Genomic DNA, 24,560 nt, shown 5'->3' on the forward strand with positions numbered 1-24,560 from the left:
ATGTGAGATCTCTCCCCAATAAAGTAGACGAGCTGGCGGCTCTTACCCGACATCAGAGGAGCTACAGGGAGTGCAGCCTGATGTGCTTCACAGAGTCGTGGCTAACCGCGCTAACTCCAGACTCACACGTAAACATGGATGGTTTTCATCAGATCCGGGCCGACAGAACAACGGAGAGTGGAAAGAAGAGAGGAGGGGGTCTGGCTGTGTTTGTGAACGATAGATGGTGTAACTCTGGGCATTTATCTATCAAAGAGACGCTATGCTGTAAGGACATTGAGCTGCTAGAGAGAACCGCGAGAGTTTACACACGTTATTGTGATAGCTGTGTATGTCCCGCCCTCTGCTAACGCTGCAGCAGCCTGTGAGGTCCTGCACACTGTAACCAGCAGACTCCAAACACAGCACCCTCAGACCCTTTTCCTGATCTCTGGGGACTTTAATCACATCTCCCTGTCCTCCACTCTCCCCACCTTCACCCAGTATGTCACCTGCCACACCAGAGACAATAAAACATTGGACTTATTGTATGCCAACACCAAGGAGGCATACAGCTCATCACCTCTCCCTCCCCTGGGGGGCTCAGATCACAACCTGGTTCATCTCCAGCCTGTGTATAAACCTCTAGTACACAGAGAACCAGTTGTGAAACGCACAGTAAGGAAATGGTCGGCAGAGACTGAAGGGACTGTTTCCGTTCTGCTGTGTGGGACAACCTCTGCAGCCCCCTGGAGGATGACCTCAACAGCATCACAGACTGCATTACGGATTACATGAACTTCTGTGTGGACAACACCATACCCAGCATAAAGGTTCGGTGTTTTTCTAACAACAAGCCATGGATAAATCCTGAAATTAAGGCTCTCCTCAAGGACAAGAGGAGAGTCCTTATATCTGGAGAGAAACAGGAGCTGAGAGTTGTCCAGAAGAAGCTGAAATGGAAGATAAGGCAAGGAAAGGAAAACTACAGGAGGAAGATGGAAGAGCAGCTGCAACAGGACAACATCAGAGAGGTTTTGAACAGCCTGAAGACAATCTCAGGACAAAAACCAACCCCACAGGGTGCAGGAGACTTGGGCTGGGTGAATGACCTAAATAAATATTTTAATAGGTTTAATCAACCACCCACCCCTCCCCCAGCATCGTTCCTGGGGAAAGTACCACAGCTGTGGAAGACATCCTGTGTGGTATCGGTACCAAAGACCTCCCATCCCAAGGACCTCAGCAGCTACAGGCCGGTAGCCCTGACATCACATCTGATGAAGACCCTCGAGAGGTTGGTTCTGAATCATCTGTGCCCCCTGGTGAGGTCTTCATTGGAGCCGCTGCAGTTTGCTTACTAGCCTGGCATTAGGGTGGAGGACGCCATCATCTACCTCCTGCACCGAGCTCTGACTCACCCAGAGAAGCCTGGAAGCACTGTGAGGATCATGTTCTTTGATTTCTCCAGTGCTTTCAACACCATCCAGCCACGACTTCTGAGAGACAAGCTGGAGCTATCAGGAGTGGACCGCCACATGTCCAAGTGGATACTGGACTACCTCACAGAACGCCCTCAGTATGTGAGGACAAAGGGCTGTGTCTCTGATATGCTGGTCTGCAGTTCGGGGGCCCCACAGGGAACTGTGCTGGCACCGTTCCTCTTCACCCTCTACACTGCAGACTTCTCCATCAACTCCCCACGCTGTCATCTACAGAAGTTCTCTGACGACTCTGTCATAGTCGGCCTCATCACAGGTGAGGACGACTCAGAATACAGACAGTGGACTCTGGACTTTGTAGACTGGTGTCAGCAGAACCACCTGCTGATCAACTCCAGGAAAACCAAGGAGTAGGTGGTGGACTTCCGGAGATGCAGACTCACCACACTGACACCGGTGAACATCCAGGGAGTGAACATTGAGATAGTGGACTCTTATAGGTACCTGGGTGTTCACCTGAATAATAAACTGGACTGGAGCCACAACACTGACGCCCTTTACAGGAAGGGTCAGAGCAGAGTCTACCTGCTGAGGCGGCTGAGGTCATTTGGAGTACAGGGAGACCTTCTATGACTCTGTGGTGGCATCTGTCATTTTTTATAGTGTAGTATGTTGGAGCAGCAGTTTATCGGCAGCTGAGAGGAAGAGGTTGGATAAACTCATCAGGAAGGCCAGCTCTGTTCTGGGATGCAACCTGGACCCAGTGCAGGTGGTGGGAGACAGAAGGACTCTGGCCAAAATAACATCTCTGATGGACAGAGTCTCCCACCCCATGCATGTAAATGTTGCTGAACTGCAGAGCTCCTTCAGTGACAGACTGCTGCATGCTCGATGCATGAAGGAGCGTTTCCGCGGGTCCTTCCTCCCAGCAGCTGTCAGACTGTACAATCAAAACTGCTCCCAACAAACATAGATGTTTACATCTGCACTGTAACTGCAATAATTTAATCAACCGATTCGCACTACAACCTGGGTTTGCCTCTTATCTGTAGTTAATTTTATTTAATTTAATAATTGTACAGTACTCTGTTTATAGTAACCATTGTCCTTGATGTAAATATGTAAGAAAAAATTGTGTATGTTTCTGTTCCGTGTCCTGTGTACTGTTTATTTGTATATGTGTCTTTCTGGCTGCTGTTACAACCAGATTTCCCCTTGTGGGACAATTAAAGGATTATTCTTCGATTCTAACTACAGACTGTTTGTAAAAGTGAAAGAGTAAGAACACTGAAAAGGGTAAAGAGATCAAGAGGAGAAACTTTCAGAGCGCGAATTGAATGAGGTGATTAACAACATAATGTCACCTGCAGAGATGTACAAACCATTTATGAACAAATACGCCAAAGGACACGCTGGAGAGATTGTATCTCTCGGCTGGCCTGGGAATGCCTTGGTGTTCCCCCGGATAAGCTGGAGGAGGTGGCTGGGGAGAGGGAGGTCTGGGCTTCTCTGCTTAGGCTGCTGCCCCCTGCGACCCAGCCCCGGATAAAGCGGAAGAAGATGGATGGATGGATACACCAAATACAAACTGCAGATTCAGACGCAAAGCGCAAAGTAGTGTACTTCATTTTCCTCATTCATTGTTAAAAGAGCTGAAAAACAGCTACAAGGAGACTTTGCAGATAGTGATTAAGAGCCATGGCCAGATGTTGGGTCGTGCTTAGGATCTCAAAGTACCAAATCAAGGTCAAAATCAAGAAGGTCTAAAAGTGGTTCAGGTCAAACTGATGACCCTCTAAAGTTTGAAGTCTGGCAGTTGTCATTTGAAACCATGATTGAAAGAAAAAACATTTCAAAGAATGAAAGACTATTATCTCAGGAAGTAACTCGGTAGACCCACAAAGAGAGCAGTTGAAGGATTTCTCCTAGTGGACAGAGATGAAGCATACAACTCAGCTTGGGAAGTGCTGGAAAAGCTATTTGGAGATCTTTTCACTACAGAAAACGCTTTAGAGACAAACTTCACAGTTAGCCTTAAATAAGCTCCAAGGATGGAAGTGAGTTGAGAAAGTTTGCTGGCTGTGCAGCTGTAATGCCACAAATAAAATCATTAGATGGAAATTCAGAAACTCTTGTTGGTTGACGACAAGATGGAACCGCACAGCTATGAAAATTTGTAATGAATTTTCCATCAGCTAGCCATATGGGAGGTATCTGGGAACGCCAAATTCGGACAGTATGAAGCATACTAACAACAATGCTAGACAAGTCCTCAAATAGGCTTGATACAACTAGTCTAAGAACACTCCTTTACAAGTCAATGGCATCATTAACAGCAGACCGTTAAGTGTGGAGTATCTTAATGATCCCTCGGATCCGAAATCATTAACTCCTACTTACATATTAACGATGAAATCTTCAGTCATTCTCCCCCCTTCCCGGACGGTTTTGCAGGGAGGATTTGTATTTGAACAAAAGATGGAAAAAAGTATGTCAGGTTGGGTGTCAGACGCCACCTCTCTGGGGACATCTCAGGCCCTCCAAGGTTTGGAGGCCTATCTCCCCCTACCACCACTTCCCCTGCCAGTGGCGGACTCCCTCAGACATCGGTGCGTTGGTGGTTCTTTGTGTCCAGGGATGGGCGTCCAGGTACACACCGGCTCACGCCCCGAACCTTTATCGGGGCCTGGAGCCTGGGGCTCGCTCGGGCCACTTCGGAGGTGGGGTGCCCCCGGCCTCTCGGCCTGGGGCTCGGTCACTCAGGCGCAGCTGGCTGCTGGCGGAGCTCACGGGCGCGTCACTGCAACTCCCCCTGGCTTCTGCTCCGCGGCTGCTGAGTGAGCCCTCATCTGGGACTCTCCTCAGCTCTTACTGGGACAGTGGCGTGGCTGCCCCTCTGTTGGTCTTCCTTGGTCTCTTGTGTTCTGGGGGCCTCTGGATGTCTGGAGTCTTGATCTCCTCCATACCTGCTTCACGCCCTGGAGGACGGGGCTGTGGCCCCCCCACACCCTCTAGCAGATCATTACATGAAGGAACCTTTTAAAAAAAAACAAGCGCGTCCATGCTCACAGGTGTACACACGGGTGATCACACCCACAAACTACACCCTTTTTGGCTCCTACCTCAAAGCACACTGTGTTCTGTTGATCTTATGTGCTGCACAATAATGTTTAATATTTAGTATTTACTGTCATATTCCCATATATCATTGTGATGTTGTTTATTCTATTACTCTTGTTCTCTTCTGCTTGTTTTCTTTTTTCTTTCTCAGCAGGTGATCCAGGTGATTGATATATGCATTTTTTTTCTTTTTTCTTTTTCTGCCCGTTCTGTTGGTTTTTGTCTTTTGCCCTTCTCCCCCGTCCCTCTTCTCAGCTGTTTCTCTTTCCCTCTTTCTTTCTCCCTTTCTTTCCCCCAGTCAAGTCTGTCCCGTATTCAGTAAGTGAAAATAAAATAAACAATAAAAGGTGAATCAACTGGACCATTACGGCAAGCCTGGGATGGTCAATTTGCTAAAGTAAATCCGTTGGGCATCTTTCTTTGCCTTTAGACAACAATTCTGATGGCAAAAGAGCCAAACGGGACAGGCAAAAAAAAAAAAAAAGATGGAAAAAAGTACAATTTCTAGCAAATGATTTTTGTCCACTTCTAATAGCTAAAGTAGGGGTGAAGAACTCCAGGCCCTTAGGCGAGTGTCCTGCAGGTTTTAGATATCACCCTGGGTCAACACACCAGAGTCAAACGATTAGTTCACTACCAGGCAGCTGGAGAACTTCAAGATATGTTGAGCCATAATTTAGCCATATAAATCAGCTGTGTTGGATCAAGGATACATCTAAAACCTGCAGGACACCAGCCCTTGAGGCCCCCCACACCTGAGCTTAAGTGTGACTTTTAATTGTCACATGCTTCAGTGCATCGAAAGTAAGCTGTACCAACTGGTTAAAACCAACCTTTTTTTGTCCCAGTCCAGCCCTGCTCAAAGAGAATCAGATAGATCATCCTGTTAATATATGTTTTTAATGTTGTAAAACTTTAACATTGGCATGTATGAGGATCGACTCACTTTGAAGCCTTTGAAGCCACTACATGATTTTTTATTTAGCTGTGAAGTTTGCTGCTTGGTGAATTCCTACTGAGACGCAACTCCCCAAATATGGTCACATTTGGCTTATGTTCCTATGGGAACACCTGAAATGCCAAACTAAGTGCTTTAGAACAAACAGACTGGTGATGCTTCTGTTGCTGTGTCCATCATTTGTGCAGCCTATTGTCTGTTACATATCATAAATGTCGTTTATTGTATGTTGACTCGCGTTTAGCTCACATCACTCTTGTGTTAACCGTTCAAAAAGCCTTACAAAGCAGTTGACATGATTAAACTGAACAGGCTGAAAGCTGAACGATAAAAAGTCCAGTAAAGAAATTGATTTTAAAAATAATCTTTAGAAAATGACCCCCAAATAGTGTGCTCTCATTTCATAGTATGAATGCACTGCAGAGTTACCTTGAGCACTGGGTGATAAGAAAACAAGGACAAAACTGAAAAGGTGTTCTCTCGATGTGGGATATGTGTTTTGAAATACAAATAGATAGATCAAAACTAATCACAGATCTCATCAGAGAAATCGAAAGGTAAATATAGCAACACTGATAATAATTCATAGTAGCAGGTTGAACTAGACTTTAGGAGCTCTTATACACGCTGCAAAAAAAAAAAAAAAAATCCACGTTAATCTGTTACCGTAAAAAGTCTTTCGCTTTCTTCTTCTTTGAGACAAAAGAGTTGAAACAAAAACATTAGACATAATTTACTGGCACATTTATCACAAGGAAGTGCATGACTGAGTTGTAGTTTGGTATGTGGTGTTTTAGTATAAAAGTACCTGAGCGGGAGGATTATCCACATACCATCTGACAACATGAAGGTCCTGCTGCTTACGCTGCTCTTCGTGCTGCTGTGTAGCACCCAAGGTGAGGCCTTGTCATTCTAGCTTATATTCCATTTTAAAAGCAAACTTCTGATTGGGCTAGAAAATAGGTTTGATCTGAGGGAATCATTTGATTACACCTGGACTTCCTGACTGAGATGAAGGCTGTTGTCTTAGTATTGTAACATGTTTTGATGGATTTTATCCTTTTTTTTAATTAGTGCTCACTCTCAATTGCTACATCTGTGTGGATGAAAATGACACAAGCTGTAAGACAGAGACAGTTTGTCCACTGTCAGCGCAGTACTGTAAAACCAGCCTGAATGGTGCGTAGGATTTGTTTTCTACTTTCATTTTGTTTGTTCTCATGTTCATGATCTAATATGTGCGCTCATATATCATGTAAAATAATACAATTCCAACAATGGTGTGATGGTATAGTGATTGTATTTTTATTTTTTATTTTTAAACAGGTGACAGAATTTCTCGATCATGTGAGGAGTTCTGTGCTGAGGACTATTTCACAACCTGTTGCAGAGAGGATTTGTGCTAGGCCTGAAGCACCCCTCCCGTTCACTTTCACTTTCTGCTTAATCAAATACAATGAAAAAAATGAAATTACATTAATCTGAATGCAATGTCATTTGTTTATTTACCCAAACGGAATCTATCAAAATCACGCACACTTGATTAGAGTTTGACTTGCTCTCATTCATTATGATCCCAAATACATGACTGGTGATTACGGTCATGGATTTTCTTGTATTTTTTTGTTTTTCTTAATGAATAGATGTGGGAAGCAGCGCGAAACACACCCACACCCTCTTAATCCTTTCCTGAGTGACTTAGTGGGTCAGAGCAATAAGCAATGCTATGTGGGTCACTGTCTATCTCCACTGTAATAAAAGTTGGACTATTTTTTTAAACTGCTAAAAAAAAAAAAAAAACCATTAAAAGCTGTTGTCTTAATCTATTTGTTCCAGATGTCTTTTCTTACAGGGCACAAGTGTCTTGCCTGTTTCACACATTAAAATCTTCATACATTTTCACACGGCCACAACCCCCATGTGGCCACTGTAAGACTCCCTCACTGGTTTCGTTTGGGTGAGGTGAAACTGAGCTGATAACCACGGACCATAAAACGAACATCTCTTTTTAATGGTTCAACATGAGGTCTATAATGATTCGATGCTCAAATGATTTAAGATTTTTCATTTAATCCTTTTTTTTTTTACATGCATGTAAACACAGTCACACTTGTGGTTGGCACAGGTCACTCGCCTAGCAGCATTCACGCATCCTGCTTTGTTTTCAGATATGTCACACCTGTTGTTGTTAAGAACCCACAGTATGCAACAGGCCAGACTTGTTCTCAGAAACAATGCACTGCTGCACTGTGCATTGTTTTGTTGATGGAGAGATAAAAATACTGCAGAACTGTATACAGACTAGAAGGCCATTTTAAAGAGGCTCATTAAATCATGGGAGGTTGGCTGAAGTCAGCCACGAAGTGATTACCGTATGTGGTTCATTTAGGACTTGTGCCACATTAAAAACCATTATTACGCTTACCTTGCTGTGCAAAAGGCATAACCACCACAACATCTGACACTAGAAGACAACAGTGACATGACTAATCGAAATGAGCTGAAAGGCAGCAAAATACATTTCAGCATCACGTCATTTTCTTTGAAGTACTTCTTTTATTTTCATGTTTGTGAAAATATAGGTCATATTTTTTAATCTCTCCAGCTGTTTTCTGCTCTGCATTAGAGGAGCTCAGACAGTATGATTTGTGGATTAAAAGAGCACCAACTTCACACTTCATGTGTTACAACTTAGTGCGCTTTGAACCACTCCAGAGGGATGATCGATTAGTCTCTAGGTAACAAAAAACAACAAGAAGAAATGCATTGCATGCAAAAATAACCTTATATTTTTTGTGCCTCACCACAAACTGATATGTGAAAACTTTCCTACATTTATTGTGGTTTGTCAAAAAGTTACTTTAAATATTTCAAAGCTGTGGAAAAATACTTGCCTGCAGCTGTTGCCCACACAGGAAAGAGCTGTTACTGATCACGTGAGAAACTGTGTGCAGCGCGCTCAGTGTAGTGTTTGTTTTATTGTCTAAAAACCTGCCTGAGGGCATGGTTGTCACAGATGAACAGTCTCCTTTCAAGTGCATTTTTTTTCCACACATTACATTCCCTTTTGCTATGCTGTCTTTAAATTCCTAACTTGTTAAGCCAAGCACAGATATACACATTGTTTTACCTCACTACATTTATTACCTTCAAGTTCAGATTTTAACACATACAATGCACATGTATTTAAATAATCTCCCCATAACTGTGAAAAATAAACTGCAACTTCAAAACTACTCCAACTGCTACATTAAAGCACAGCTTACATATACTTAAAGCACATATAGTTGCCATCACATCCATGACAGCATACCGTAAGTAGTATTTGATGTAACTTTATGTAAACAATCTGTTTATGGGCCTGTGTAATTTGACTAGTATAAAGATGCAGGTGGTTAATTACTACATTACTACTACATTTGGTTTCAATTTTGTATTAGTGCTAACTGATTACAGCGTTACAGATAGATATAAAACCTACATTAAATTCCCACTGATGTAAGGAGGAACACATCTTAGCACTTAAAGCTATAGATGATGATGACAGAAAGTATTGAAACTCCACTACTTACCTTGCATCATGGCAGAGATTAATGCCTCAGTTTGCATACTAACAATAAAAAGTCTTGAATCTGGGTTTTTGTGTGTTGCCTCAGAATCACAGGATATGTTTTTTTTTTTAAATATATGTTTTAAAGATTACCCCAGCAGGTCCAGATGTTTATTCTTGCACTCCGTTAATCAGCTCAGTGTGCCCAGATTTAAACCATGACCTTTATGATCAGTCCAGTGTATACAATGTGCACCGCTGGAGTAAAGTGGATATAAGAAAATGACTTTTCCAATAAAACGCATGAAAACGCTGCTTATACATCCATATATTATTGATCTCAAAAACTAATGTCATCTCTAGTCAATTGTTCTTAATGGAATGATTAATTTTACCTTGATTTTACCAGTGATCCTCATAATTATTGATTAATATTTATGATTGATAATATTATTTAGGCAAAAGACTTTTTAGTCTTAAGTCTTCCTAAGTTGCCTTTAATGAGGAAATTTACCTGTAAATTTTTGTTTTTGTAATTTCACTTAGGTCAGAATAAATAAATAACATGGCTGCTCGCTGCTTCCCTACTGGAAAAAAAAGAAAAGAATCAAAACAAAGACAGAGTCTGCTGATCCACCAATAGTGGGCTTGTTGTCAAGAGTGAATCCTGCTTTAGCTGCTAGAGTAATGGTGGGCCATCTATTGGATTAGTGGAGGGATTTCACTGTGGTATTAATCTGAGAAGACAGCAGGCGACCGAGGCTGGCCTCAGACTGAGCTGTTGTGTCTTTCAGCCTCTGGCTTTCACTCGGCTCGCTGTTTGTCCTCCATCTGACGCACCAAAGCAAACTGAACCCGAGACCTCGCAGCCAACATGAACCTTTTCTGCTTTTCTCTGGTAAGATGCATGCATTTGTCTTCTTTACAGAACAGTCTGTGTGTGAGTCGCAGAGTAAAAGAGAAACTTGAGTTGCAAATCTGAGGTTAGCCACAAGAAATATATCGTGAAGATCAATAAATAACACACTATGCATACGTAAATGTGTGGGAAGCTACAGAGTGTCTATCTAGGTTTTTAATCGCAGTTTTCCTACAAAGAAGCAAAACATGATGCTAAAGCGCAGCACTAATCTAATGAGAATGGTTGCTGCTACATCTTCTCGGTAAATAGATCATTGATAACCTGCTGCAGAAAGTTTGATCATTAGACAAGTCCTCCTGACACCGACCTTGTCTTCTTATCTTCCTTTGTCTGAAAACTTTAAGCTTTGTTTGCCATAAAGTTTTAAGCAACATTTCACAGCAGTTCTTTTATTACAGTATGTATTTTGAAGCCCTGGTTTATGTATTACTGACTAATTTCTTTATGCCTACAAGTGCTGTTAAAAGTGTTTATTAATGAAGCCACAAAAGCTAAGATAAGAAGCAGGAATACACACGTGTGCACAATATACACATGGGTACCTCAGATGCTCCTGCAGCTGTCATGCTGCACGTGGGGATGTGACATGTGGGTTGGATACTTTAAACTTGTCTCTGCACAGATGTTGGGGATGTTTACAAATGATCAGACTGATTCATCATTGCCTAGAATCTCTAACGGATGTCGCACCTTTTAACCACTCTGCTCAAATAGCACATACAGCAAGTTTTCGTGCTGCCCGTTAACCCAGGTAGAAATCTAGAAAAGAGAAAAAACAAACACAGCAGCAAAGCAGCAGCATCTCAAAATACACACTTGTTCCCCTGCAAATACAGGAACTTACACTTCATTTGGAAGCTTTTTGTTTAAACCATTTTGCACTACATCTTACATTTTGAGTACTCTGTAAAGACCTGTTATTGGCCCACAGTCATATGAGTCAGGGATTGATTTTCTAAAAGATGGAGGACTCCAGTTCTGTCTCAGACCACTCATTAAGAATTTTGTGGTTTGGTTTAACCAGGAATGGTTGAGTAGAGAAAGAATACAAAATCAATACTCTGCACTATCTTTTATCATGTACACCGATGAGACGTCACAGTACAGTCAAGATGAGCTGACGAGAGAAATTGGTTATGCGTTCCTAGAAGGAATCCCAACGAATCAAACAAAATTTAATCCACGCTGAAATCAGTTCTGTCGAAATTCCCTCATCCATGGTTGACAAGCAAATTTAAAGGAGCTTTGGAGCAGCATTGGTGACATTTCCCTGCAGTCATATCAAATCCTCATAACTAAAATTTTCATATTTTGCATCTGATTACAATGAAATGCAGATTTATGTGCTGGAAACATGGATGGAAACAGATGAATTTCATATCCGGCTGCCAAACTGCAGCCCTCTAACAACTGTGTGTCTTTTTGTCTGTCCACTGGGCATCAGGAGGGATCTATGGACAGCCTGTACGAGGCGGTGCAGAGCTCCAGCGACGGCCCACCACAGCCTGTCCCGAGCTGCTCCTCCAGCCGCTTGTGCAGCCGCTCCTGCAGCCCGGCAGTCTTGCTGAATGATGGCACAAAGTGGCGAGGCTCTGGAAGATCTATATCCATGGTGTGTGTCATGAAAATCTCGTACATTGAAGCATGTTGTACAGACTGTGAGCGGTGCGGGCTTGTGAACAATCATGACCAGATTGTATGGGGTCACGGCCTTGAGGAGCTGTGACATGTAACCAGATTGAACCTAAAAAAAATAAAGCTGATTATTAAATGATGAGCAGAGCCAGTTGACAGCTGCCTCTGAGGCGAGGCCAAATGTTCAGTTTCAGTGAATCTCTACATGAATCAGCTGGAGGATTTTGTTGAATGTGGCAAGTTGCTCATTTAGTACAGACAGCCTTAAATGCTTTGTTTTCTTTCAGGAGATGCCTCAGACGCAGAGAGCCAACTCGAACAAGAAGAAAAGAAGGTGAGCTCAGACGTAAATTACTCAAGAATGTTAAGATCGTCCTATATGCCCCACATTACAATGCTTTAAGCTCGAAGCTCAATCTGCTCTATCTCCACATATTATGTATGTCACTCCGCTTCGAACGGACAGGAAAATTGTATTAAAAACATCAAGTAATCCTGGAAGGAATTAAGGCTTCTGTTCGTCTAGTGCGTGCTGTGGCCTTATTTCTCTTTCTTTTGTTGGTCGAGCGTGCAGAAAGCATAAAGCTGCCCTGCCAGTGACAGAGCTTTCCCATTGAGTAATAATATGGCTTGAAAGGCTCCCTGTTTATTTTCGCTGTGGGTTAATACTGTAAATCCTTCCTGCAGCAGAGCAGAATAAATTGGAATGCTGTGCTTAAAGAAGAGGGATTGACGTCCGTAAGACACAATAGGAACCAAAAAAATCTATAAATTGTTCAGCTTTGTTGACAGAGAACTGTATTTTGAGAAGAAGGACCCTTCACACTGTTGGGCCAGCAGAAGGCAGATTACGGCTTTGGGCTAGCTGGACTAAGCGGATTCAAGGTCAACACCTTTTACTCCCTTGGCCTTTCTTTGGACAACGTACAACTTTGTTGACGCTGTAAACGCATAGAAAGATTTAACACAGTGGACATCTGCACAGCATGAGTCTGCAGTCTTGTGGTCATGTTTTGTGGTTTATGTGCTCCATAGTTGCCTTTTTGAAGTCCCAGGCTCTTTACTTTGTGTTGTGAAGAAAATAATAATGTCTAATTTGTTTTAAATAAAAATAATAATCCAAGATAATGAAATATTTCTTTGTTATTTTACTTTTAGGACACATATATCCAAATCTGCATCAGATAATGAAACACTAGGTGAGTATAACAATTTCTAAACTTCACTTTTTATTAGTGCTAAAGTGTAACTTGTGCATAATGACTGTTTACAACATGTGTTACAGCCCTGACTCCCTTTCACAAACCCTGAGGTAGACTGCGATGAAATAAATGTGTATTTTGGAAGCTTCTAATATTATTTATATTCAAACTTCCAGCGAGCTACCAGGCTTTATGTCCGTGTCTCATAATGCTGATAATGATTTTACTATCAGTGGCTTCCATTCACCCCAACTTTTCGCTTTAAAACCTCCAACGCTCGTCTCTCTCCACGGCAGACACTCCCGGCTGTAATACTGCAGTGTGGCAGCATGCCAGGAGCAGAGAAGATTTAGTTCACATCGCCAACAATCACAATGAAGGTAAGCAGGAAATAAAGAGGCTAAGCTCATCTAAAGTTTATGCCAGCACTCATCTGGAGTCCCAGCAGGACGCTCAAAGGCAGGGTGGGGATTTCGAACCCAATTCAGCATTAAAAAATGACCCCAGACTATCGGCCACTGTGATCTTAAATGGGCGGGACCATTGAAATTCGCCTTTCTGTTAGTATAAAGTAATTTATCAGCCCATTTAATCTAAACCCTGAGATCTCTTAATATAAGAAGAAGAAGTGCAATTTTAGCAAACTGTCTCAATTTGTCTACATGAAAAAGAAATGCTGATGCAGTAAATGGAAAAAATGCTGTCAGCACAACTCTCTGTGCTCGGGTTTTAGGAAATAAATGAATACAAATAGAGAAAAGGTTCTGGATGCTCATTTGTCCAGACTGTTAATGGAAATACCCAGTTCTTTTTGGAGAGTTTCTATAATCATTGAGGCAAATTCCTTAAAAAGTCCTCAGGTGTACACATTGTGTTGTTGCAGAGATGCGAAAGACGAAACACAGGACAGAAACCAGAGGTGGGAAAGGAAGTCATCATTCTGGCACCAAGAAAAAGGAGAAACAGACCTCAAGCCAGGTTAGAAGAGTCGTTTCACTTTTAGACTGTTTCACTCAAAACCCTCTCTGCAGACATGTTTCAGTCATGCAATGCATTCAGATCTTTGTGGGTACCACAGCGGTATCAGTTTGGTTTTAGGTTTTAAGACCATTTTGTTCATTTGGTTGGCTGGTTTTAATGCCTACTCTGAAGTTTATTGCTCCCAAAAGGCTGATAAATCTGTGCCAGCATCATGTTTGAGCACCTTCAACACACCACAGCAGAGCATTTAACAGCACCGACACCACCACCTGATGTGACTTGCTGAGAGATAATACAGTGCAGATGGTTCAAAGAGGGGTGCACCTCTCTGTGTAATCTCTGGACCACATGGCAGAGAGGGATGTGAAAACTCTGTGTGTGCGTGCGTGTTTAGAAAGGTTTAAAGGCCTCATGCCAGGTTTCTCAATGGCCAATCTACCTATTGCCATCATAGTTAAATGAAAACAAAGCATAGCTTGCCAAAACCGGTTCAGCAGCATTTTTCCTTCCTCAAAACACATTATGACAACACTGACATTGTCACATGATCGCTGAGCGCATATCTGCAAAGACTTATAATGTTTACAAATCTTGCAATCCTGTTATCCTTTGTTAATTGAATCTCATTACTATTAATGGTAATGAGATTTTCCTCACCCATTCAACTCTGCCTGTTTGTAGTAGTCCTGCACAGCTCTCCCCTCTAACAGAGAGCAGGCACCCTTGCTATCTGTCTCCTCACAGATCTAAACTAGAAGTCAGTGGACCAGCTGAAAGAATCTAAACTCAACCCCCTAAATTTTCAATTGCTCTCATCAAGCCTGTTAAACACTCCCTGCCAGAAGGTCACACACAATGAATCAATGTTAAGGGGTGTGGGATATTAGAGGTTCTGGAATGAAAGTGTTTAAATGGTGAGTGTGTGTGCATTTGTTTATCTTTTCAGAGTGTCCATGCCAACGGAGTGGCAACAGAGTCCAAAGCAGCTGTCAGGAGAAACCCCAAAAACAGCAAGAAAGCAGGCGGGAAAAGTGGGAAAGAAGGGACAAAGAAAGCAAACAGCTCCAGAGGTAGGAGCTTTCACCAACATTAACCATCATTTCAAACTCTTGGTTGCACCTTTATTCACAGTGGTTAACACAGCAATCAGCTGTTTAATATTTTAGACCGGACACAACCCCAAATGGCTTTGTGTCTCCTTCTAGAATCAAACCAGGTATCTTTAGCTCGTTACGCAAACGTGTAAAGCACTATAGTATATTTAATACAAAAGAATTAATGTCTAGTAATCATCAGTAAATTTAAAATGTATTCACGGTACAAATTACATGTCGGAAGATTGGTGGTTCAATCCATGTCTGCATGCTAAAGTATCCTTGAGCAAGACAGGCTACTGAACCCTGAGCTGCTCAGGATGCATTCATTGCAGTGTGAGTGTGTGTGAATGAGTAAATGAGGCAAGCGCACACTAAATGACAACTTTAACATTTAATATAGTGTTTTATGCATTGACATCATAGCTGATAAAAGTAATACTTGCATTATGATGATGTGAAAACATCTAACACTTCGTGTATCTCTTAATCATGACCAAAGGTTTTTGTGGTTTTGTAGAACAGGTTTCATTCTTGCTGCTGTTTTCATTCCCAGAGGGTCAACTTTAACTGTTTAGTCAAAGTCACTGATAGCGCACCGGACATCCTTTAGTGTCGCCACTGTGACCTGTTGTAACAATAGTGACGTTGCTCCTAACTTGTTGCATTTTAAACCAAACCACAGTCTCTTCCTGAACCTATTTAAAACACTAGTGAATAAAATTCAATTTTTCAGCATTTACTCTAACCTTCACCTACACCCCGCTGCCTTAAAACAAAGATCAGAAACATTGCTTACAACTTTACAATAGTAAAAGAGGTTTTTTTTTAAAATGATATTGTTATTTTTAAATCTTGCCTTTGTCCTTCCTGACGTTTCTAGAATTTCTATGACTCTATGACTAAGAAAGATTTTGGCTCAAAATAGCAGAACAGCTACAGTTATGTGGCAACTCCAGTTAATGCCCTTTAAAAAAGTAATCAACTTTAAATTCTACTTCTGCTTTTAAGAGTTGCAGCACCTTCAAATTACGTGTCTGCGGCATCCTCACACCTCTCAGAGGGCCACAGCGGTTCAGGATGTGAGGGTTACAAAAGCCAAGGACATACTACACATACTCTGTTTGGCCAACCTCCTGTTTCCTCCTCTCTTTTCGGTACTGCTTCGACATGTAAAGTGATCCTCACAGTGAACTATCTCATTTGACTAAGTCATTTCCAGTTCAGTTTAACTCTGATGAGGGTTAAACAGCAAATCATTGCATCATCTAAGTTAAATAAAGTTACACTTGAGTCTGATCCCAGTTTGAGAATGGTGAGAATTGTTGACTGTAAGTCACTTTTTTTCTTGTCCCCTCTCTCAGTGTGCTCCCCACCTGGCATGATGAGCCCACAGATGGGACACCACTTTCCCGAAGTGCCGTACAGATCAGACAGGAGGCCCTACCCGGGTAAATTCTCCACCCTCCCCTCTCAGGAGAACACAACCCCAGGCCGATGCACTGACATGGCCAGCCTTCCCGGTGGAGCGACGCCCACCCACCACCAGCGGTGGAGTAACCCTGCTGACAGCAGTCTAGCCTGGGGGACCGTACAGCACACCTGCCGCAGGCCTCTAACAGAGTATCGTGTCTACTCCCATGACTTCATCACGGCGCACGTGAAGGAGTGGGAAGGAAGACAGGAGCACCGGCAGGTAGTGGCCCAGGATGGTTGCTTGAAGCAGGACTGTAAACCTGAGATTCCCCCAAGGGTGCCGCGATCTATCACTGATGTGGACCTGTCCGAACCAAATGTAAGTTTCATGCTGATTGCCACACAGTACTGAGACTGAACTAAAGAGCAGTGAACTAAAAATGGCAACAGTTTTTCAAGGTACTCAGCAGATTGGTTGTCCCAAGAGAACTTCCTCTGAGTGTTTCAGCTGCCTTTCGACCCAGGCTGACTGGATGACGCTGAGCTGAGGGTTTTGTGGTAGACATGTGATCAGCTGTAGGATTCATATCTGTCTTGTCACTCAAGATAGTTGTCTGTGGTTTGTCAAATGCAGTCGAATGCATTTAAGACCAATTAGGTGCCTTGCTGATGACATTTTGTGGTCTATGAGAATTAATTCTGGTCACTATGTCAGCGCTATTGACATGTACCCAGCCTCCTCCCATACAGAACATTTTGCATTTTCTTTAAAAACGTCTCCTACAGATGCTAATATTGGTTGAACATTGAGATGTAGGTGTGGAAATTGATGACTTTGTGGATTTTCCTCATTGCGCAGCTCATTGCTAACATCACGCAACGGAGTGCACATTTGCACGCACATGACATCTCTCAAAGCTTTAGACTCTAAGCGATACTCGGTGAGCACGTGTGGCGTGTGAGCCATGTGTTACGCAAAAACAGTTGTCAAAGCCCGGGATGACTAGGGAGAAAATTGTCTGATGAAAACAACCATCCAGTGCAGAGATTACAAAATCCCCATGGATCTGTGGTGTCATTCGTTCTTAGAGTCAGAAAGTCATTTAACAGAGAATAAATCCCCAGAGGACTATAAACAGAGATGGCGCAGGGTGTTAAGACTCTATCTTGTCCTTTTACGAACTTCCCGTGAGATAGTGATAAGAAAAGAAAACAATCAAGTGAAGTGGTTTTAATTTAATTTCCTCTGAATTTGCTTATTTCTTGTTTTGTCACTGGGGAAGTTAACATTAGCTCTGCAGAACTAACAGTGCACACAATGCATGTCAGAACAGTTTTGATATACTTTTGGCATAAAACTGTATCTCAACAAAATATTTCAATGAAGATAGGGTGGATTTTTTTTTAAAATCAGACAGGAAACCACTAAAGTAAGAAATTTAAAATCTTGATCTAGAACAAAATGAGTTTCTTTTGTTGTTGTTGTTGATTGCAAGCAGCAGGATTAGACTGAGGTTTAGGTCTGCAGAATTCCCTTTTCCACAACCGACCGCAGTGTAAACATGGCAAATCCCCAATGTGGCGACATGAGAGAGGCAAGGTGGAATCCTGTGGAGGCTAAAAACTCCCTCACCTTTTCTGATTCAGTGGAAACACTATGAGTGTGTGGGTGTGTTTGTAGATAAGAGTTTTGTAACTTTTATCATTCGTCACCGATTTTAGAAAAAGGGTGACTTGTTTTAGTGTATCCAAAAAGACATAAAGCCAAAAAACCCTCAGTTCCACACCGAGAGGGGAGGTCGACCGGAAGGTATTTCGACACACCAAAGTTGCCACTTTCAGCTGTTCCTCTGTCATAAATCCACACTTCCTCAAAAGCGTTCTGCCCCACATTAGGAAATGAACTCAGAAGAATAATTACTCCAGCATCATTTACCGCAACAGAGTTCCCCATTGCTGATAAAAGGGAAAATTTGAGGTATATTGAAAGAAGAATTGAATTAAACAAAAGAGGTTTTGTCTTCTTTTTATTCCTGAACTACATAAAATAGCTTTCACTGTGAAGCTTTTAGCCTCATTGGATAATTGAACCTGAGTTGAGTGGCTACATGTATATGATTGTGGCATACTTATGCACAGTTACAGACCAACATGGTGGTGTGGCTCACCATCAGCGTCTAAAAGACGAGTAGCAGATACAAGACAGATGTTTGAACAAGCAAATGCCACATTTATAAAACTGAAGTGCCGCTATTCCTGGAAGTGGTTCTAGTTGTTTCGCTGAGCCGGCCACAAAATGCACACATAAGCATTCGTATTTTTCCCCTTTCAGAGCTGCACTGAAAGAAACAGTGTGAATTGCCTCACATCCTGTGCGTTCTAAGGAAGTGAGCCAGCCAGCCCATCAGACAGATAATCTGTGTGTCAGTTAACACTTCTCTGTAGAGGAGTACAGCAAAGACAAGAGCAAAGGACTAAGATCCGACTAACACCTTGAAAGAAAAAAAAAGGAGTTAGAAAATGTTACAGAGGGCTGCATCTAATGTGTCAGACAAAGCAAGGAGCAAACCAAAGGTGGGTGAAAATAATTATGATCAAAGCTTCAGGGTCCAAATTTCACTTGTGACATCGACTCCGTTACAAATTTGTAGAAGATGAGGCTCAATCTAACATCACCAATTATTGAATTAAAAACTACAGTCTGCTGGAAGCAGCGCGATGTTTTTGGAGAATATGTCACAGTTCATTTTTTAAATGGTGAAGAAAGTCTTTAAAATAAAACCTTGATTTCTGCCAGTGTATTTTCAGTCAGAGAGTGCACTCAGAGCTGCATTAAATCAGTCTGCACAGGGCTGTCTAGGAGTATGGAGCTCATATTTAACCAGGATTTCCAGGGATTATTCATTTATATGATTATTTTTGGTGCTGTGCTGGGGAGATGATGGAGGCTTGGGAGAGATTAGGCTGACTATTAGTTTTATGAAAACCTGGGGGGGGGAACTGAAAGAATTAAAATTGAGCCAGAGCAGCTTGTCGTGTCACCAGTGCGCTGAGGGTAAACTGGTTTTATCAACGTACTTGTGTATTCGTTTAAGTTTAAAACACAAGCTCTCATTTAGTGTGTACTTGACTTAAAATCCTAGATTTTAAAGGAAGGGTTTTTTTTCTTTTCTTGTTGGTTTTTGTCTTGTCCTAGATGTTTTAAGACTGTTAAAAGAAAAACTGATTATATTTGGCCTGTGAAATCTCGGGTCACAGCACGATTGTGCTATTCAGACGTTGTTTAGCCGTCTTTGTGTGACATCTCTTTTTACCCTTCCCCACAGCGCTCCACAAGCTTTGGCAAATTTGAAGGTCTCAGACATCACTCATCACAGGCCAAACCGAAGGAAAATGGAACCGCTATGGTTTGTAGATGTGCTTGTTTTTCACTTTTGTAACCCTGATGTCAGCAAAATTTACTTCAATAGCAATAATAGTGTAACCGATGCATGAGACTGCCATACTTAATGCAGGTTTTTCACTCATACATTAAAAAGCGGACTGAAAGCGACACACTGGATTTTTTGAGAACAGAAAAACATGTTGTCAATACTAAATATAATTGTAGAATTGTAGAAAAGAAAAAGAGTTGGTGTTTTGTTTTTGTTTGTTTTTATTTTAGGTCGTATTCCTTAATATCCCCGTTCAGTTTGTACTAAACCATGTTTCTTCACACAGGTCACAGAAGAATGTGAAAGTTCAGACCCAAACAACTCAGCTGGACTCCGGAAGAAAATGAAGGAGATTTCACTGACCATGCGCAGAAAAATGGGCAAAAAACATGCCAAGTCTTTATCCGAGGAGACAGTGAGTCGCTGAATCACTCACACACACTTTTACATCAATTAACCGAGCACTCTGATAAGGTTTTTGACCGTTCACATACACACATTAATGCTTTAGTTCTCCAGCGCTGTTTTATTCTAAAGAATTTGTGCGCAAGTGATCAAAAAGTCCCTCAGCGTGCAACCAATTCGAGGCCACGGACATCACTTACTGCAAACCTGCTCTGTTTATCACTTTCATCTCCTCTGAAACCACATCCTCAAACTGCGACGCGGTTGTTGGCGATATTTAGATGACTGTTTGCTGTCATCTGCATCGAAAAGTGTCTTCCTGCAGTATCTGTGTTTTTCTCAAACAGCGATTGAAAGATAAGATGTTTTGATTAGCTTTGGAAATTTCATAGCCTACACCTCCACCTCCACTTTTACATGGAGTCGTTCGAATAGTCTGCCTAATTGTGCACACTCCGTCCCTGTTTATCTGTTTATGTAACGTTGCTGCCTTTTAAAACCGTGGGCCTTGTCGTTTTTTTCTTTCCTTCAGGGCGATGACACAGACAAAGAGCCAGATGCAGAGACAGAAAGCAGCCCTCCAGCTGAGAAAAACTCCACACAGACAAGCAACTCCTTGGAGAGTCTTTACAGTGGCCAGAGCTCCTCCAGTAAGTATCTGCTCATAATGCACACCCAGACATAGTGAATAAATGTGTGGTGTTAACCAGTAATACTCTTAGATGAGTGTGTAATCCTCCTGTGCTGTGTTGTGTTTGTGGGTTCAGGTGGTGTGACCAGTGAGTCCAATGGCTCTGGTCAGAGAGACAGTCTGAGGCTGGAGGAGGACGGCTCGTATCACGGACAGTTCTGTGGCCGAGCTCGAGTCCACACGGATTTTGTTCCCAGTCCATATGACACGGACTCCCTCAAACTCAAGGTAACTCTCCATGTCCACGCTTTACATGGACATGGCTGTACTTAGACAGGGAAACATCTGCAGTAACAATGAAGCAGTCTCAACCATCTTTTAATAGATTTTTTTTTCCAAGGTTGGTGACATCATCAACATCATCAGTAAGCCTCCAATGGGCATTTGGACAGGCATGCTCAACAACAAAGTGGGCAACTTCAAGTTCATCTATGTCGACGTTTTGGTGGAGAAAGAAGAAGAAGAGGAGACTCCCAAAATCAGACAGCAGAAGCTGTGCAAAAGACCTCGACCTAAAACACTGCTGGAGTTACTGGAACGCTTGAATCTGGAGGTGAGGACCAGATCTGCTCACCTGGGGTCTTTTGTCTTAGTTTAGGGGACGAATCACAAAGTTTTCAAAGACTTAGTCATGACAGCAAAACATTTAAAGATTTGTGCTTTAGTTTTACAGTCGGTGGTTGTTCTTGTTTTAGGAATATGCTTCTGCACTGATGCTAAATGGCTATGAAACAGTGGAGTCCCTGATGCACCTGCAGGAGAAACATCTTATAGAGCTGAACGTCAAAGACCCAGAGCACAGACAGAAGCTACTCACTGCTGCTGAATACCACTACACAGAAGGTCAGAAACACACCGAGCAATCATTGTGACTGGTTCTAATGCTAACAAGTAACAATATGCAGCACTTAGTCAAGGGAGATACTGCTTCATAAGAGTTCACTCCTGAAAAATGAACATTCTGAAAAATAAAAATAAAGATCCTCTCATGAAGGTTTCAGTATTCAGAAGTGGGCTGCACAGACTGGCTCGCAGCAGAGATGCAGGAGTCAGCAAATGAGACTAACAATTTTTGTTAGCAGGCTCAATCGGTGTTATGTTAAGCCTGAAAGTAACACCACACTGAATGTGAAGCAGCTGTAAATACAATACAGTCTTCACAGAGACTGTATATTAAAGAAGCTAATAGCTACCTCACTTATTGTCAATCACAATTTTATTTAATAGCACATTTTATTATACACAAACTAAATGCTTTTAACATAATAGAAAAATACATAAAAACCTAAACCTTTGTTTCCAGTCCTACCCTTTATTTCCTGACTGTAACCCGTCCCAGCAACCATAAAACAAAGAATAAAAACTGTACAATTGGCTCTCGTCTTTTAACCAGCAGTCATGAGAGTTACATTTTCTGAGTAAATAATAACTCTGTGTGTGTGTGTGTGTGTGTGTACAGACAGCAAAATCTTTGTCCAGTAATTAAATACAATTACATCCCTAAAGTCTTTTAAGCAGCATGTGGAGCTGCTTTGTTTGATTATGGTTAAAACATGGTAGAATTTACTCATTAGCCAATCAGAAGTGAGCATTCAAACAAACAGCAAGATAAGGTAAAGACTGTATTAAATAAAAACTCTCTTTTTTAAATTAAGAAAAATATTTTATATTTACCATAAATATAAAATGAATGGAAGTGTAATTCTGTCACTTTATTTCTGTGGGACAATAAAAAAGGGTTCACTCTGTAAATATGTGGGTAGAAACAGGTAAAGGCTGAGACATTTGTGCCGTAGAGAATAGAAATACATCATGCACACTGTGAGAAGCTTATTGGTGACTTCCTGTTACTTAGATAGAAAGTGCTTAACATGACAGAAGGTGTTCCTGTAATCTGAAGTCTGGAAGCAGTCTGACTGATTATCAGAAATCCCTGCATGAATGAAAGCAAAACTTTCCAAAACAATCCAATATGACAGTGGAAAAACATCCACAGGCCTTTTTTGTGGCTTCGTTCATGTTTTACTTTGTGTAATTTAAGCAGATGTGCACAAAGTCAAAGTAAATGTCAGTGTAATTTCTTTTTTAGCTCGGCTTGGTTGACAGTGAAACTAAACAGATGGCAGCTGCTGCAGCGTGACCCTGCCAAGCTCACATTAGACACCAGTAATTTAATCAAGCTGAGCTAGATTAGTCGGATTAGCGGCTTCTGTTAGTTAGTTTAAAAAACAATGAGGAAGAATATTTTTGCAGTTTACAGGAAAAAAAATTAGGTGACATATTTTCTTCTAGAGTTTCCTGCTTCAAATCATATGTATTTGGGTCATGTGACAACTCACCAGAACATCCTCTGGTCTGACACCAATAAGCAACATTTGCGATAATGCGTCGCTATCATCGCAATAAATCATATTAAAATTAAACGGTGTCACCCTTCCGCATCTAAATATGGCTTCAATTCTGCAAAGTAGTACAGATTTGAATATTATGACATTTAATTGAATTCAGTTTGGTTTGTGGCTGCAGGTGATGATGTCAGGGATGCGGAGGAGCTCAAATCTTCCCACAGTCTGCAGGAGGAAGACAGCGACTGTCCCAGAGACTCGGGCTGCTTCATCCCGTCAGAGTGTTCAGACAGCAAGGAGGACACAGAGCCCGTCACAGACGCCGTGGAGTCCTAAAGCACATGTTTGTCATTTGTATACTTTGATCAGAGTTTAAGTTGCACATTTTCTTATGACTTTGATGAAAATGGTTTTAAAAGACTCATTCCATAACTTTCTGAAAATGTCACAATTGTATCCCTTGTTCCAGTGAGGGAACAAGGGATACAATTTGCTTTGTATATGCTAAAGCTTTCTAATGTGGAAGCTTTAGCATATACAAAGAAGAGACAATATTCTTAACTTCATATTATCTTTTTGTCACTTTATCACTATGATAGGTATAGGCATTGAGTTTTGGCAGTAAGTTGCCAAAATTTTGTCACATTAATGTCATTTGTATTTATTGCATTCTAAATCTTGAATTGTTTTTGCGTGTAAAGCTTTTATTTATCACAGCTGCATCATTTTGACCTTTCTTGTTACGTCTGATCTCTGTTTAACTTTCGGTCTACTTTCCTTTCCTGTGATTTAACAGCTGTTTGTATATTCAGATCTTGTCTGTAATGCATACTCTACAGATTGACAAGTATACTTTTTTCTGAAAGTGCATTTGAATGAGATTGTGTGTGAGAGAGCCTGTGTGTGAGCATTCCTGTGAAAAGGAGCATTCATTTATTTTCAAAACTTTTTGTAAATAAAGCATTTTAAAAATAGAGTTAAATATGTGGTTTGTGTTTATTTAAAGACTCTAAGTAATACAAGAGTACAGTCTCTGATAGAGCCAAGTCCACAAGTACATCTGTACACACGGATTGCACCTCTACATGAATTTAGCTTAATTACCACTAACACATGACCCTACACTGTGTTCACTGCATCATTCCATGTTTGGCACTGATCACCACCTGCACTCATATCTATCTACTTAGCACTTTTAATTCTTATGCTTATTTTTATTTTCATGTCTATTTTAGCTTAATTTATGACACTATGTTTGCACTGAAGCACCGCAGCAATTTCCTAATGTTGTAAACCTGCTCAACATTTGGCAATAAAACCCTTTCTGATTCTGATTCTGATTAAATTAAGGTCTACTTTTAATAGTACTATTGCTAATACTACTAC

At 41.5% G+C, this 24,560-nt stretch overlaps 1 protein-coding gene and 1 non-coding gene across 3 annotated transcripts; both read left to right on the plus strand.

The window, feature by feature from the left end:
• Positions 1-6,223: 6,223 nt before the first annotated feature.
• LOC113036890 (uncharacterized) lies at positions 6,224-7,321 on the plus strand. The gene is made up of 3 exons (XR_013901326.1): positions 6,224-6,395; positions 6,574-6,678; positions 6,826-7,321. It is a non-coding gene; the product is annotated as an uncharacterized LOC113036890 (transcript).
• A 2,471-nt stretch (positions 7,322-9,792) lies between these two features.
• On the plus strand, positions 9,793-24,150 carry samsn1a (SAM domain, SH3 domain and nuclear localisation signals 1a). Of its 2 annotated transcripts, none has more exons than XM_026193361.2 (15): positions 9,793-9,947; positions 11,416-11,583; positions 11,894-11,940; positions 12,765-12,805; positions 13,105-13,188; positions 13,692-13,786; positions 14,736-14,859; positions 16,248-16,678; positions 19,626-19,706; positions 20,020-20,148; positions 20,671-20,788; positions 20,900-21,057; positions 21,170-21,382; positions 21,525-21,672; positions 23,356-24,150. In XM_026193361.2, exons 1-15 carry the CDS (start codon positions 9,924-9,926, stop codon positions 23,508-23,510), a joined length of 2,016 nt encoding a protein of 671 aa, XP_026049146.2. In that variant the 5' UTR covers positions 9,793-9,923; the 3' UTR covers positions 23,511-24,150. The 2 variants fall into 2 exon arrangements, with proteins under 2 accessions (XP_026049146.2, XP_026049147.2); XM_026193362.2 differs by having other exon boundaries at positions 20,906-21,057.
• The last annotated feature ends 410 nt before the right edge of the window (positions 24,151-24,560 follow it).

This window comes from Astatotilapia calliptera, chromosome 14, assembly GCF_964374335.1.
Source record: "Astatotilapia calliptera chromosome 14, fAstCal68.1, whole genome shotgun sequence".
NCBI classification, from domain to species: Eukaryota; Metazoa; Chordata; class Actinopteri; order Cichliformes; family Cichlidae; genus Astatotilapia; species Astatotilapia calliptera.

Coding starts and splice junctions, on each gene's coding strand:
- samsn1a (XM_026193361.2), top strand. CDS start 9,924: ATGAACCTTTTCTGCTTTTCTCTG. Junction 19,707..20,019: donor AGGAAAATGGAACCGCTATG/GTTTGTAGATGT, acceptor TTCTTCACACAG/GTCACAGAAGAATGTGAAAG. Junction 21,383..21,524: donor TGGAACGCTTGAATCTGGAG/GTGAGGACCAGA, acceptor TTCTTGTTTTAG/GAATATGCTTCTGCACTGAT.